General features: G+C 41.7%; 1 protein-coding gene across 1 annotated transcript in view; it reads right to left on the reverse strand.

The window, feature by feature from the left end:
- LOC147724093 (desmocollin-2-like) overlaps positions 1–14,100 on the reverse strand; it is a 125,678-nt gene that overhangs the window by 78,460 nt on the left and 33,118 nt on the right. Inside the window, exon 2 of the mRNA XM_086965673.1 lies at positions 8,500–8,584. Coding sequence (XP_086821799.1) covers positions 8,500–8,584 — 85 coding nt within the window. The remainder of the gene's footprint in view (positions 1–8,499; positions 8,585–14,100) is intronic.

The raw sequence follows: 14,100 nt of genomic DNA on the forward strand, positions 1-14,100 counted from the left end.
ACTGGGTACATTTCAATGCACAGAGAAAAACAAACTAACAGCTAGATTTCTAGACCTTATGTTACTGCTCACGAAACAAGTGGTTACCCAGTATTGGAAAGCCAACTCCCCCCACCTATATCTGATGGGAGACAGTCTTTGGTGACAAGGGGCAAAGTGGACAGGAAGGTGCTCAGGAGAGAAGAAGCCTGAGGAATTTGCAAACATATTTTATCTCAGGGGTGGAGTGCACTTCTGATTATTTTCCAGGCCACAAATCTCTCTGAGACCCTTCCGTCTTAGTCACACAACCAACATTAAGTCAAATAACTATACACTCTTCAGATAACATGACACAAATAGGCAGTTGTTATCTATATGGTCTTGGTGCCCTTCGTGCCGACCGTCAAACAAAATTTGTATAGCTTTTACCAATAACAGCTGCCCTTCCTCCTCAAGCTGACAAGAATTAAGTCTACTGCACACCCCACGTCATATCAATATAATGTTTGCTGTAGCGTTCATTTCGTGATAATGTCAACTTTAATCAGCTGTAGTGTGCAAACGCCTATAACCCACCAAGTTCCCTGTTAACCGTTAATAATTTGTTCTCATAAGTACAATGATGTCCTAATTGCAAGGAAGGAATACAAACATTTTGAAATGGTGACAAATATCGTGAGATTATAGGCTGTCTAGATGAAGACGGACAACAATTTTTAATATTGCACCTTAATAACTATGTAACTATTGGCCATTCACAAACTTTCTAATTCTAGGAAAGGAAAGATCACTGAGATGGGCAGTGCAAAACAGCATCACGAGAATGAGTAAATAAAGTCAACTAATGTCCTGCAAGACCACCAGTCCAAACTGTGATCAAAGTGCAGAATGAAGACATGCACCAAACAATTGGATGATAGTGGTCTTGTCCTGTTCGACCTCTTGGCACTCTTCAAAGCCATTGCTAACTAAGCCCTGCCTGACACCTTTACAAACCCAATCGGATTTTTCAGACTGGAAATAACAATATTCAAGACGGAGAAGATAGGATGCCAAGCCTTCTCCTTTTATACGGCAAAGGCATGGATCTCTATCCTAGTCCGGATCGTAAAGGCAAGGCGCCTTTCCTTCTCTACTTATGGAATGCACTGAAGACATTCTTCTTCATGCAAAACCTCATTGCAACATAACCACACTACTGCTGGAGCCACTGAATGGTAACCCTTCTTCCTCATTTCTTCCGAGCCCTGACATTTGCCACCCTCCTTCTTCTCTCCTCCCAGACCCCTCATTCTATTGTAACTTTCAACCCTACTTCCCCTTCCTATTCTGCACCTTAAATCCCTGTCTCCAACAGCAACACCCACCACCCATTTTCCTGTTGCTGTCCTCTCTCCTGTACCGTCTTCATCATTATATGGCAACCCTGCCTTCCTTGTCTTTCCTAAGTGATGCCAGTATTAACTTTTCCCACTCTTCCCCACATGATTGTAAACCCTCCTTCTGGACAGCACCCCTTTGCTTTATTAGGTAGCCTTGAGCTGTTCAAATTATATACACACATTCCCAAGGCGCTAAAGTAGAGTTTTCAAGGCCAGGCTCCTGCACAGAATGTTGTCAAGATGAAAAGGGCTTAATTGGGAAAGCAAATATTTGGTGGAAAATTATGAATGAACATTTCTTAAATTAACAGTTAATTTGGAGCACTAAATGTTTGGCAGCACAACCAATCAACATGAACCAAAGGCTACCTAAGTGATGAAGAAACTTGAATCATCAAGTATAAAAGTGAGAAGCAAGATGATAATGAACATTGTTCCATAATCCCCGCTTGTATGCGAGTTATTTTTAAGCCAAATAATGCACGTCCATAAACTAGTCTCATGTAGTGCCATGTCCAGTGTAGGCTGATATTCTGGCTGGAGGTTGATCATACACAAACACAGAGAAGATTCATCATCATACTGATCATCATCTATTTGATAGGATCTGATGACCTGAAAATGATTTGGAATAACAATCACGCAACACTGCAATGTGAGCCCCGCCAGATAAAAATATTTTAGCTCTATAATGATGAAACATGAAACTTACAACGTATTTCAATATTGCTAATCCTACGAAACAAGCTATTATATAATCATAGCAATATAGATCAATCTCTGGTAGACTTAGCTACAATTTTTTAACTATAACAAGCATCAGTAGATTTATCAATAAGTGGCCTTTAGGGTTTCTACTTTGAATGTCTCAAAAAGAAAGTCAAATTGAATATCAGTCAAATAATGATTGCATTTGCCGGTTTAAAATCACTGTCAACTACATTTTTCCGGATTTTCTTTTGCACACGTTTTCACCAAGGCAGACTCTTGATTCTGCGTGATTAAAGCTGGTGTTTAGCTTTACAACACTGCCAATAGTTTAAAACTGTTGCAGGGTGAGAATTCAGAATTAATGACTACTGTTGTTATTCATTTTGGTACTGGCTACGGTGAAAGCACAGGCAAAAGAGAGCTTCAGATTTTTTGAGTTTTGACTGTACACCCACACAATGCTGCTGGGAGTTCCTTGTCTAGCAACCTAAACAGGAGAAAGACAGATGTCACTTAAAGGTACCCCTATTTTTTTTATGAAGAATGCCAGCCCACTGTTGAAACATTAGAGGGTCAGAGGGCTCCATTATCAACTCAGAAATGTGTCCTAAGTTACCCAATGACGGGAAATTTAGAATTCTAATTTTTTAATAAAAATAAATATATACCATGAAAATGTGCTGATTTCTCGTTCTTCTGTTAGTAGTTTTTTACTCAGTCACACAACAATCAGCAAATATATTTGTTCACTGCACATGTTGACTACTCTAACGATATTATTTATAAATACAACTGTGATGTACATCATGGAAGCATCTAATTTTAAATTTGATGAATGTGCTTTTTTTCTGCCTCTGGGGTTCAGCTGAAAATGTGAACGGTCGTGTTTATTACAAGGTATTTCTAAAATTGTAGGCTACTCCCACGTAGCAGCTGGAAGCATGAATCGTGTAAATGTTCTCAGGCACTGGAGACTATTTAAAAATGCACAAAGATTAAATAATTCAGTAGGAAGGTTAAATGTAAAGGCAATCTACCGGTTACTGCTCTCTTGACCAGCTAAACTCTGTGTGACTTAACATACACAGGTGCAGAAAAAAGTGGATTGCGGCTAGTGCCCACAGACCGAATGCAATTGAAGTTGAGGCCAAGGAACATTAATCATGCTCTCATGCCTCACTGACAACACTCATCACGTGTATGCCCCAAGCAATTTATGAGGTCTGGTGCAAAAATATGACATACCTCAGAAGTGTTAATCCAAATGTCTGTTGGCTCCCTCTGCATCCTTTAAATCTAGTATGCTGTGTTATTGTTTTCTAATTAAAGAATGTTTTTGTTATTGTGTTTTTTTACAATTGACTTCAACAAATATTAGTTAAGCAGGAAAAAAGTAAGTTGTCATTGACATCCTACAAAAGTGTCTTAAAAAAAGATTTGGTACAAATTATTCTAATACACGGAACCAACAGTCTTTTTTTACGGATCAAACAATCCTATCTAAAAACCTTGTAAAAGTGGTGTAGCTGGAGGTGGACAATTTTGCCAAATAAATATTTACTCCCACTTGTTTTCGGTACAACATTCATGACATAAGTCGCAGCCATTATGGTGGGATAGTTGACTATGATCTCGGACACCTTCACTACTCTCTCTGAAGTTAACAGTCACATGCCATATTAAACTGCTGCTGACAGGACGGGAAATGGACCTGTCAATTATCAAATACAACAGCCAGGGCGACTGGAATGATGTGATTGTGCGGTTGCGGCATTTTTTTACATAATTGTGGATCTGCGGCTATTGGCACATAATCCATCATCTGACAGACACCTTTCAATTACCTATTTCTATGTTTGGACGTTAAATCAAGGTGCAACCTATGCCCAGACAGTGTTAACATGTGTACAAATTACAATAGAATTAAGTAATACTATCAGAAAATGTGCTGCTTTATGCCGCATAATTAATTATTCTTTGAGTCGCAAAACACGATTTTATATTCAGTTAATACACTGATTCTATCAGTGCAGCATCATGGAACGTTCAAATTCTCTACACATGATTATCTTTCACATGGAGAGTCACATGACAATTATCTGAAAAACGTGTTGAAAATGCAGATATCACAAACAGTTCTCAAACTAAAAGTAAATAATTTAGCGTATCTAGCCAAATAGTTGATAATACAAAAAGAACGACATTCCTAACATCTGGAAAAGCATAAGGCAAGGCACTTATCTCGAGGATTACCTCGTGAACTAGAAAAATTAAGGGACATACAATTTCGTGATTGTAGTGAACGATTGAGAAGGGGAGCACATCCAATTTAAAATATAAGAGCTGCCACTCTTGGAGAATAGTGTATGGTTATAATGGTTTGCATTGTGTATCCTTTAGGTATAATCAATAAAACAAAAAACAGTGCACGATAACGGCAAGGAAAGTTTAAGCCGTGATTCCTAACTTAAGTTATTCTTCAAATATTTGAGCATCCATGTACCGGTGCACAGTGTGATAACTGACTCTTGCACTGGAAAAAATAAAAAATCTAAATCTTTATAGGAGTAGTTTTCAGGCCCTGCTTCAGTTCCCTATTCAGCATACAACATTCAAGCTGGGATCGATCATGAAAATATGTACTTTGCTTCACATCATGTATTGGAGCCCTACAAAAAGAACATTGCACGTGCATTGTGCAACCGACAGTTCACACTAACATGAGCCCTTTTTAGGTCTCGCCTGAGCCAGCGCATGCAGTGCTCGGCGAGACATTTAGTAAACAGGGCTTTTAAAAGTGCGACTGCACGCTTTTGGTTTGCATTCTGACTGCGTTCATGTGCACAGGCACGAGTAGAGGCACCATATGGCTTTCTTCTCGCTCGGCCAAGTGCTCGCGCCTCGCTTCAATGTACCTCCCTCTCCCCACCACAGAGTGCGTCTCACAGCTTGTTTTTTTTGTTTTTTTATTTGAGCGGGAGGCGCACGTGCGGCCAATGCTTGTTGTTGTTTTTGTGACCCCCATGGGACTGCTCACTGGATGCTATACTTCCTGTCTCTTGATCCCATTTTTCAGGTTCTTTTTCCGTACCTTTTTTCTCCCACTGTCACCGTTTTCATGTCTTTCTCTTTCTCTGGGTGAAAGTTTAATGATCAAAAAAGAAGTCCGGACCTCCAAAAATGAGTGCTCGTCTCCATCATCTTCAAAAATCAACCAGTGTGTGAGGTCGAACCAACTTCTGCAGTTACTTTGAGTACAAGCTTCAGGAGCCATGTTTCCCTGTTAACATACTGTGTGATCTTGGAAAGTCCCTTTTACTTCTTCCCTTGGCACCGAGTGGCACCCTAGGATGCATGCGGGTGCTCTATTCTTTCACATACGCTGATGCTAAAGCTTCATAAATCTATCCCAAATCCGCATTGTTCCCGATCCTGTTTCCACCCTTTCATGCCTTCCGTCTTTCAATAAGAGTGCGGGTGATTTTATCAGCTGCGTGGCCACATAGGTGGAACACGCAGCCTACTGTGCAGATGTTGTTCTCAGATCTCGCAAGTGTTGACATTAAGTAATTCCAGACACATCATATACCGTCGGAGTCCACGTACCGAGCTGCCCTGGTCATAAATCACTGCTCTCTTTCAACGGGCTCAGCTGCCTGCCAAAAGTTGGTTGTGTTCAAAAAGCTGAACTAAGCGTGATTTAGTGTGCAAATTACTGAGCATTTCTCACATTTTTAATTTAAAACTTCCATAAGTTATCCATGGGCTGTACAAACGACTTTCACTTATTCAGCTAGTTATGCAGCACAATATCCTTGGTGCAACAACATTAGCTGATGCATGGCTAAACCTTGTACCTTATAAGTGTTTAGCCAAGCAACAGTTGATGTTGTTACACCAAACATATTGTGCAGCATAACTAAATACTTCTAAGATCCCAAAAGCGAGACCTATTGGCTATGCCAATACTTTTAAACATCTCTTAAAGACAGAGCCAATCGCTGTCACTAAAATCCTCAGTTAAGCTGATTCAATGTACCTGGCACATCAGAGTACCACATTAGATTATCCCCGGGGCTACCCCTAATAATATTCTGCTGCAGTTACTCAACTGTTGACTATCACAATACTTTTTCATTTTTTGTATTCAAAATGCTTTATTAAGAAATAAACATTGCGAAATACAGCTAAATAATGAAAGGTATACAATGATGAGACATCAAATGGTAATAATACAGTTATTTTTCAATTAGAAAAAACAAATTGGTCAAAAGGAATTACTAGACCAATACTAAATAGAACATATCTCAGAAACCTATAGTAAATACATGCTTGCTATATAGAGCAAGTAGCATTTTATATATTTTGAACATTATTCATAGCGTCTCTTTCACAACATTTCAACCACTGAATAGCTGCACCAATTTCAGAAGAACAGCAAAAATACACACTGCACTAATTGTCAAGCACTACCTCAATTGTAAAGTCCCGGAAGACTTTTAGTCAGAAAGTGCTACAATTTTGTCAAAATAATGTTCGCAGCATCTTATGATCAGTGGTTTCTGTGCATGAAAAGAAGTCTTTTTCTTTGTATTCACTTTTTCTGCTGATTTATACTGTGTCTTTCGTCCTTTGTGCGCTGTGGTAATGCCCTTCATGACAGTGTAACAAACTTCTTTAATTTTTTTGGACTCACCTATCAGACATAGCAAACTGTTTGCTAAAATACGTATCGTCAGCTTAGAGTGAGATTAAGACTCGCCCATTGCTTGCAATTGGTTGGTTTTACTGTCACTCATTTGTTTATTTTCTATTCATGTGTTTATGTGGGCTTCTTTCCTCTCTCTTGTGTTTGTCCCTGCTCTGGAACATGTCTGCATTACTGGTGTCCTTCCACTGCTTATTTTTCGAGCACTACTTTTTTCTTTTTGGTTAAGCACTTCATGAGACTACATGTGTTTAACAGCTGTCTCCCTCTGTACTGCTCTTCTCACTTCCGCTAAGCTCAGTGTTGATCTCCCTCGCTTGTGCGCCATCCTCCTTTATGATGCACGCACCCTCATGTGCATATCTTCTCCATCTAGTCCTTACCCATGCATTTCTGTCCCTCAGCTCCATGTTGCCTTCGCTCACCTGTGTGCTTCTCTTTGGCCCATTCTTCATGTTACTCTTTCTATGTGTTGTGTACTTATTTCCGCTCCTACCATGTTGCTTCCCCCTGCCCATGACCTCGGTATTGCTTTCCCCCACCATTTGTGTTGCATCTGCTCCCCAGGCTCTCTGAGTTGCTTCTCTGCCATGTGATGTACTTTGCTCCAATCCTTTTGAATTTACAGTGGCACTTGTGTGACAAATGATTGACTTTACACCTAAGGCACTTGTCTGGTACGAGAGACTGACTTTTCCCAAACCCACCACATTTTTCAGGGACAGTCTCACGTCATCGACACTGATCCATGTATACTGGCATTAAGTCACTGACCTGGCACTCAACTTCAGAGACATAACATTAATGTATGACTGACTTCCCCAGTCCTCCTATTAGTTCATGGAGCCTAGAATGAAATGTGACTTATTGTGTCACGTCATATTTGCTTTCCATTCTAGCAGTACTAACCTGACATGTAACTGACTCATCCCATCCCGATGGCTTTTTAAAAAAACTCCCACTTATTGGACAAGTTGATCATGTTAGACAGCACTAAAATAAGGTTTATGTGTCATTGCTCTTTACAGTGTTGTATGCAGTCCGTGCTAGCAAGCGGCCCTGCAGATCTAGCACAAACAGTGTGAAATGCGATTATATAACGTTATAGAAATGTATTAAAATATTCTACAAATCTTCTTGGAATGGGTTCTCCTTCCTGATATTCTAGATATGTGCTTCTATTGATGCTCTAAACTGGAAATTCTGCGCAGAGCCATGCACAATTATGCGAGCACCCTTTTTTATTTTATTAACTAATAAGTCAATAAACAAATAGTTTTTTAGAAAGCGCTACTTTCTCTTTTTTGTCCATTTACTAATCAAACTCGGATAAGCAATTTAAAAATAAGCACCAATGTCATTTTGAAGGTGTGCATGCCTACAAAATTATGTGGTTGTGTGCATAATAGTGCAGTTTTTGTTAGTTTTCTTTAGCTATGATGCACAGCATGAAGGCCAGATTTCTTGGCTTTGCCAATGCTTGTTGCATGTGTCCATCAGTAGCTGGAGGTAAATAGAATGGAAGTTTCCATCACAGCCACAGATTTTAATGTAACGCAATGGAACATTCCGTTTTACTAAGTGCTGGAAGCCCCTATGACAGTGTGAAAGAAAGAATGTTGGCCAGAAACCAAGGCCATGCATTCAAATTGCAGCTTGGCAGGGTTTTAAATAATAACAAGTAGTTAATTCGGTCAAAAGGGTGGAACATCTTACCTTTTGCGATCAGCACTCCTGGGTCTAATGTAGATTGAACTTTTAGTTTCACTTTCTTGCATGCTTGAGAAAGCGAACACAAGACCTAAAGAGAGAGAAAAGACAGACCGGTGTCAAGTAACATTTACCTTTCATACCTCATTGACTTAATAAATCACAACAGCAAGGGATCTGAGAAACAACATGGTGCTTAGATGGAAGGCGAACATGTTGGCACCACTGAGGGTTCTACTCATCAGAGAGTGCTGCAAACTGGGTGTCTCAAGTGTACATCTGAAAGTAGGCCTTGAGCACTCCTACCCATTGGCAGCGTGAAGCCGTTAGATACCTGTAGGACGCATAGTTGAGAGCTCGAGTTCTCAAAAGAAAAGTTTCAAATTTTAATTATTTGCAAGGATTTTGTATAAAGGAAAATGGCCAGTCTTTTGTGCCCATTCTGCTCCAAAGATCAACCAAACAAAGGTAGCTGAAGACCCAACAAACCTTAATATTACCAGCTGCCCCAATCTCGCATTTAGAGCAAGATGTCTCCGATAACTGCTGCTGGTTTCTTTTGAACCAGTAGGTCTAAAATCCCTGGTGCCTACTGGACAAATGTGTGGTTCTTGAGAAGTGGTGATGGTGGTGATGACTGCCTGCTCTAATAGCTATATAATGTGGACAGCAGTGGCGGCTTGCCGAGGAGTGCTGAGGGGCGGGGGAGGGGCTGGGTGGGGGGGCAATGGAGTTGGACATATGACAAACAGGAGTAAGGTAAGTAAATAAATAAATAAAACAATTTACCTTGCGAGCACTGCATCACCAACTCGGCGATGCAGCGCGTGCATGGTGAATTGTTTTATTTATTTAATTACGTACCTTACTTCTGTCCGTCGTATGTCGGACTCCACTACATCCCACCCTGCCCCTCCCCCGCCGCACTGCCCGCAGCACTCCCTCAGCGAGCCACCACTGGTGGACAGTCAACGATTGACTAATCATCTTGCAGATCAGAGGGCTATTAGTGAAGTCAATAATATCCTTATCATTCCAGCAGGATTCGAGTGTAATGGCTGATCATCTACTCTTTGAGAGCCAGGCTTCTATAGTAGTTGCAGACACTGGCTCGTTTATTGTAGGTGGGGTGGAGGTGTAGAGTATTAACCTGTGTATGGAGCTTCTTGAATTCTATGCCTTTGCTCAACTTTGTTTAAGAATAACTGTTTCAAGTGTCCTGTCATTTCATCCAAATGAAATATTTTGCTGTTCATGCATCCAGGTTGTGTGAGCTTCCTATACGTTGGATAGTTCTGCCACTCCTTGAACCTGAGCATCATAAGCTTTCTTTCACTTTCTAATTTACGCAAGACAAAGTTTAATACTACTGCAGAGCAATTAACTGCATCCAGATTTCCTATATATTTTCTCTCTTGCCACCTACGTGTTTGTCACACTTTCCTGATAGAAGTTGTTGGCTATCTGTTTCACAGCATTGCTCTTGCTTTCAAGAATGACTGCCAGAACATTATATTTAGAACTTGAGGCATTATAAAAGGTATCTAGACAGATTTATGATGGTTCCTTCATTTTATTGCCTCACTATTCCCCTATTGCTGGATAATAGTCCGGCCCACGTTTGATAACTTTCGTAGCTGGTTCTGCACTTCATGCAGGGTTGAATGTTTTACCCCTCATAAGTACAGCTGTTTATGTGAGAGAGAAAGCAATTTATAGTCGGACCAGATATGGTCGGCCATGTCAGAGAATCCAGTTTATCTGGTGAGCTAGAAAGTGAGTATAGCAACAATATGTTAATGAAATTTAGACGATCCAAGATTGCATTCATTAGTATTGATAAAAAAAATCATCTCAACATACTCCCCAACCAATCAGGGGCTCACATAAATCAGACACTACTCGGCCCACCCTATGAGTAGCCAATTTTTCAGCAAATGAGCCATCTGACTATTGATTGCCCTTATCATCAAGATATGTTTGGACCCATTTCATACATTATCAACACCCCCAGAAGGGCTAGTTTAAAGGAATTGTGGCCAAGAAGAACCCACCCTGTTAATCTGTTGTATCACTTCTTCTCATTTTGTCAATCTAACTCCTAAACAATATTAGGTTCCTGTTTGCCGGAGTGCTATAATTCTTCTCCGCCGTGATTTACCACCTTGCAGCAATATGCAAAGTCAGCCTGCATCTTCTTCCCCAAAAATAGCACACACAGGTATACAGGTAGGTACTGGCTATCTCAGCGACTCCTACATATGCCAAGTGTACCAATGAATGTGATAAGGAAAACAGTGAATTTCAATTTTCCCAGCTCACTTTTGCACATTGCAGACTATTTTTAACACACAGGAAATTGCCCGAAGATTTTCTACCTATGCCAAAGTTGCCAGATAGAAACAAATTGTGTACAAACATGAAGAAGTGATTGCTTCGCCACAGTGCCAGCTATTAGCATAGACCAACACCACTACAGTCAGTGACTGATTTGGTAATTAATGTTAACAACACTTCAGCTGTGCTACAGGCTGGGTTGGAGTAGATGACACCTGAACAGGGAGGCTTCACAATGAATGCATCAGGTATTTGCATTTGGGTGTCCACACACTGCACAAGAGTGAGGGCACAGACAGCCTGACACTGGATACATATGTGAGGGGGCTTGGTGTGAGGGAGGTGATCAATTGACGTCAGGACTCCCAGGGGGTAGACATATTTGCAAGGGATGAAATATACACCACATATTTCTATTGCCTTGCTCTATAAACGTTCCAGGAGCATTCATAATAATTACAATGAAAAGAGTTTAATGTAACTTCTCAATATTTTTGGCATTGATCTAAAATATATTGATATGATTTTTACCGAAATGTCTGCAGTTCTCTAAGTTTCGTCCTAGTAAACGAAAATATTTCTAAAGCGTGTCATATTTTTACAAAAATGCGGATTGTGTCTAATGAGAAAAAACTATCATAGTGGGAGCTGTATCTGGTGTACACAAAGGGAATTCACTGACTGGAATAAACGTGAAGCAATCCTGATTTACAGAACAAAGATCTGGATTGTTTTGTTTGTCTGTGCAAAAACGTTTGTGAATTGTAATCTTTGCGCTAACACTTGCATTGTTCTTGATGCCAAATGTTCCCAATTTTCGAGAATCAAGGTGACACACATCCTGCTGACTCGTGACTTTATTGATACAAGTAGCACAGAATGAAGGAAGGACTTTAACCACCAATCAGGCAGCAGCAGTGGTGGCACAGGGGGGCAGGGCCAGGAGGAGCCCACTGAATCAGAATTATATATGAATTTTTTCTACCCAACTAGCAGTCCGGAGCTCCTACTCTGCACGGCCATCAATACTGACACATACACATTTCACATATACGATTAATTAATGACACATCTCACAGTCATTTGGCAGTGTGCTGGAATATTTTACCTCAGTGTGGTGGGAAGAGAGCATTTCATTACATGCTGTATAAGCCTGTCGAAACCCATCACAAATAATATATACTTAATTGAATGAACATTTTGAAATAACGTTCCTCAATACCAAAACAAGAAACAATAGCTTTGCTGTATAAAATGAAGGACACTTTGCTCTCAGTTTGCCAGCCCAACAGCAATTTTGGCTCGAAAACATATTTTTTAAAAGAGCAGGGAAAAACAGCAATACTATCGTGAACATTTAGTAATGATGAACTGGTTAACAATGAAAGTGAATTGATACAAAAAACGTGACCCAGCGTGATTCAATAGCATGAGATCCTGCAGTAGTGTTACCCATAGAGTGGATACCCTAGCCACGAATAGGACACATCTGGAACTGGAATATATGCAATCCTGATGTTGATGATCAAGAATGCCTCTGCTTTAAAGGTCACTGTAGTGATTATTTCAGTGTTTCGGTGGAAGGACGACACGTACAAGGGATACTTTACACGACCCTTTATTCGTTGAGGAATGGTTGGCGTCCATACTTTGTACTCTGCCCCCGTGTTCTGCACCGCCTCTCATGATCCCATGAGGCACAGCGCAGATTACGCGGGTTCAGAGCAATAGACTGCAACACCACATATCTCCCCCTTTAAAAACAAGGGAACAGGCATAAGAAAATGTGTCCCAACTACATGAATGTCTTATCGGTGGGTTGTGCGTGAGCACTTTTTGCACACAGTCTCTGCGTGGTGGCCCTGCACCGGAGGAGTCCCAGGTATCGGCGTTGTCAGCTCAGGGTGAAGATGGTAGTGGCCCCTTGAAGCTCTATGTGGTAAAGTCATTGCATCTTCTTGGTCGCACCACACTTCTACCTGTGCGGGTGTGCGTGTAGGAGGCCTGCTCCTCATGTGATTCTCTTTCCTGGCAGTTGTCGTGTGAGGTGGACGTCCCTTGTCTTGTCCTTGGTGTATCCGCGTGATTGGGCATTTGGGGAGGTGCGTGTTCTGCTGGGGCGGCGTTGTTTCTTTCTCCAGCAGATTCGGTGCTGCCTCCTGTCCCCCCTTCCAGGCCGCCAGAGTAGGATTGTTGGTAGCGACGTCATTGTACATATCCATCGTCATCCATTGAGGGCGTGTCATGGAGGAGGATCCATTTGCTTGCCACTGTAGGACCTTGTTGCACTTGGCCATTCTGCTGTGCGACCATATTTTGCCATCGCTTGGTACTGCTGAGCGGGAGTATAGTTCTTGGACTTGAAGTGGGGGGCTGAATTTGCTGTCACCTTTCTTGCCGAAGTGGCTCAGTTTCACTCTTACCCACTTCCCCCGGGCTAAGGAGACCACCCGCACTCTGTGAGTCTTGTCGTAATAGTCCTTATATATATTTTGGGCTTTCTGTATGTTGCTTCTCACCACTGCTGGTGACCAGCGGCTTTGAAGTTTCAAGCCCAACACGCCAGGTTGTCCCTTGTGAACGGCTCCCTGCCCTGCAGGATCCGGAACGGGCTGTACCCAGTGAGGGTAGGAGTGATGCGATAGGCCCACACAGTGTTTCTAATTTCCGTCTACCAGTTCTTACTCGCGCCAATGGCTTCCTGGACTGAGCCCATGAGGATACGGTTGAACTGTTCTGCTTGGCCATTGCCGGCAGGATGATATACTGGCGTGTGTTTGTTTCGGATGCCATTTCTCTGGAGGAATGCAGGCCACTTTTCCAAGGTGAACTGGGGGCCATTGTCGCTGGTGAGGACTCTTGGAGTACCTTTCATCAAGAATGTGTTTCTCAAGAAGGTGATGACGGCATCGGTGCCCACTTTTCCGCAGATTTCCACTTCCGGCCACTGTATCTGTCCACAAGGAAGATCACATGTTTGAGTACTCCCCACAAGTCTAGAATGTGGCCCAGGATGTCCACCAACAATTCTTCTCATGTGTTTGCGGGCATGTTGAAATCCCCCATTAGGGGTCTCAGCATTGTGTGTGCTTTGTCGGCGTTAGCGCAGTGTTGGCAGGCTCGCACAAAGCTTTCCACACAGTTGTCTACTGCCGGCCACCAGTGTCACTCTGAGTTTGGATTTGACGATGCCTAGATGGCCTTCATGCAGTATGGTGAGGAGGCGGTCCATCACATCCTTCGGGGGAATACATTTGTCACCTCTGAGAA

Source organism: Lissotriton vulgaris, chromosome 4_1, assembly GCF_964263255.1.
Source record: "Lissotriton vulgaris chromosome 4_1, aLisVul1.2, whole genome shotgun sequence".
NCBI lineage: Eukaryota > Metazoa > Chordata > Amphibia > Caudata > Salamandridae > Lissotriton > Lissotriton vulgaris.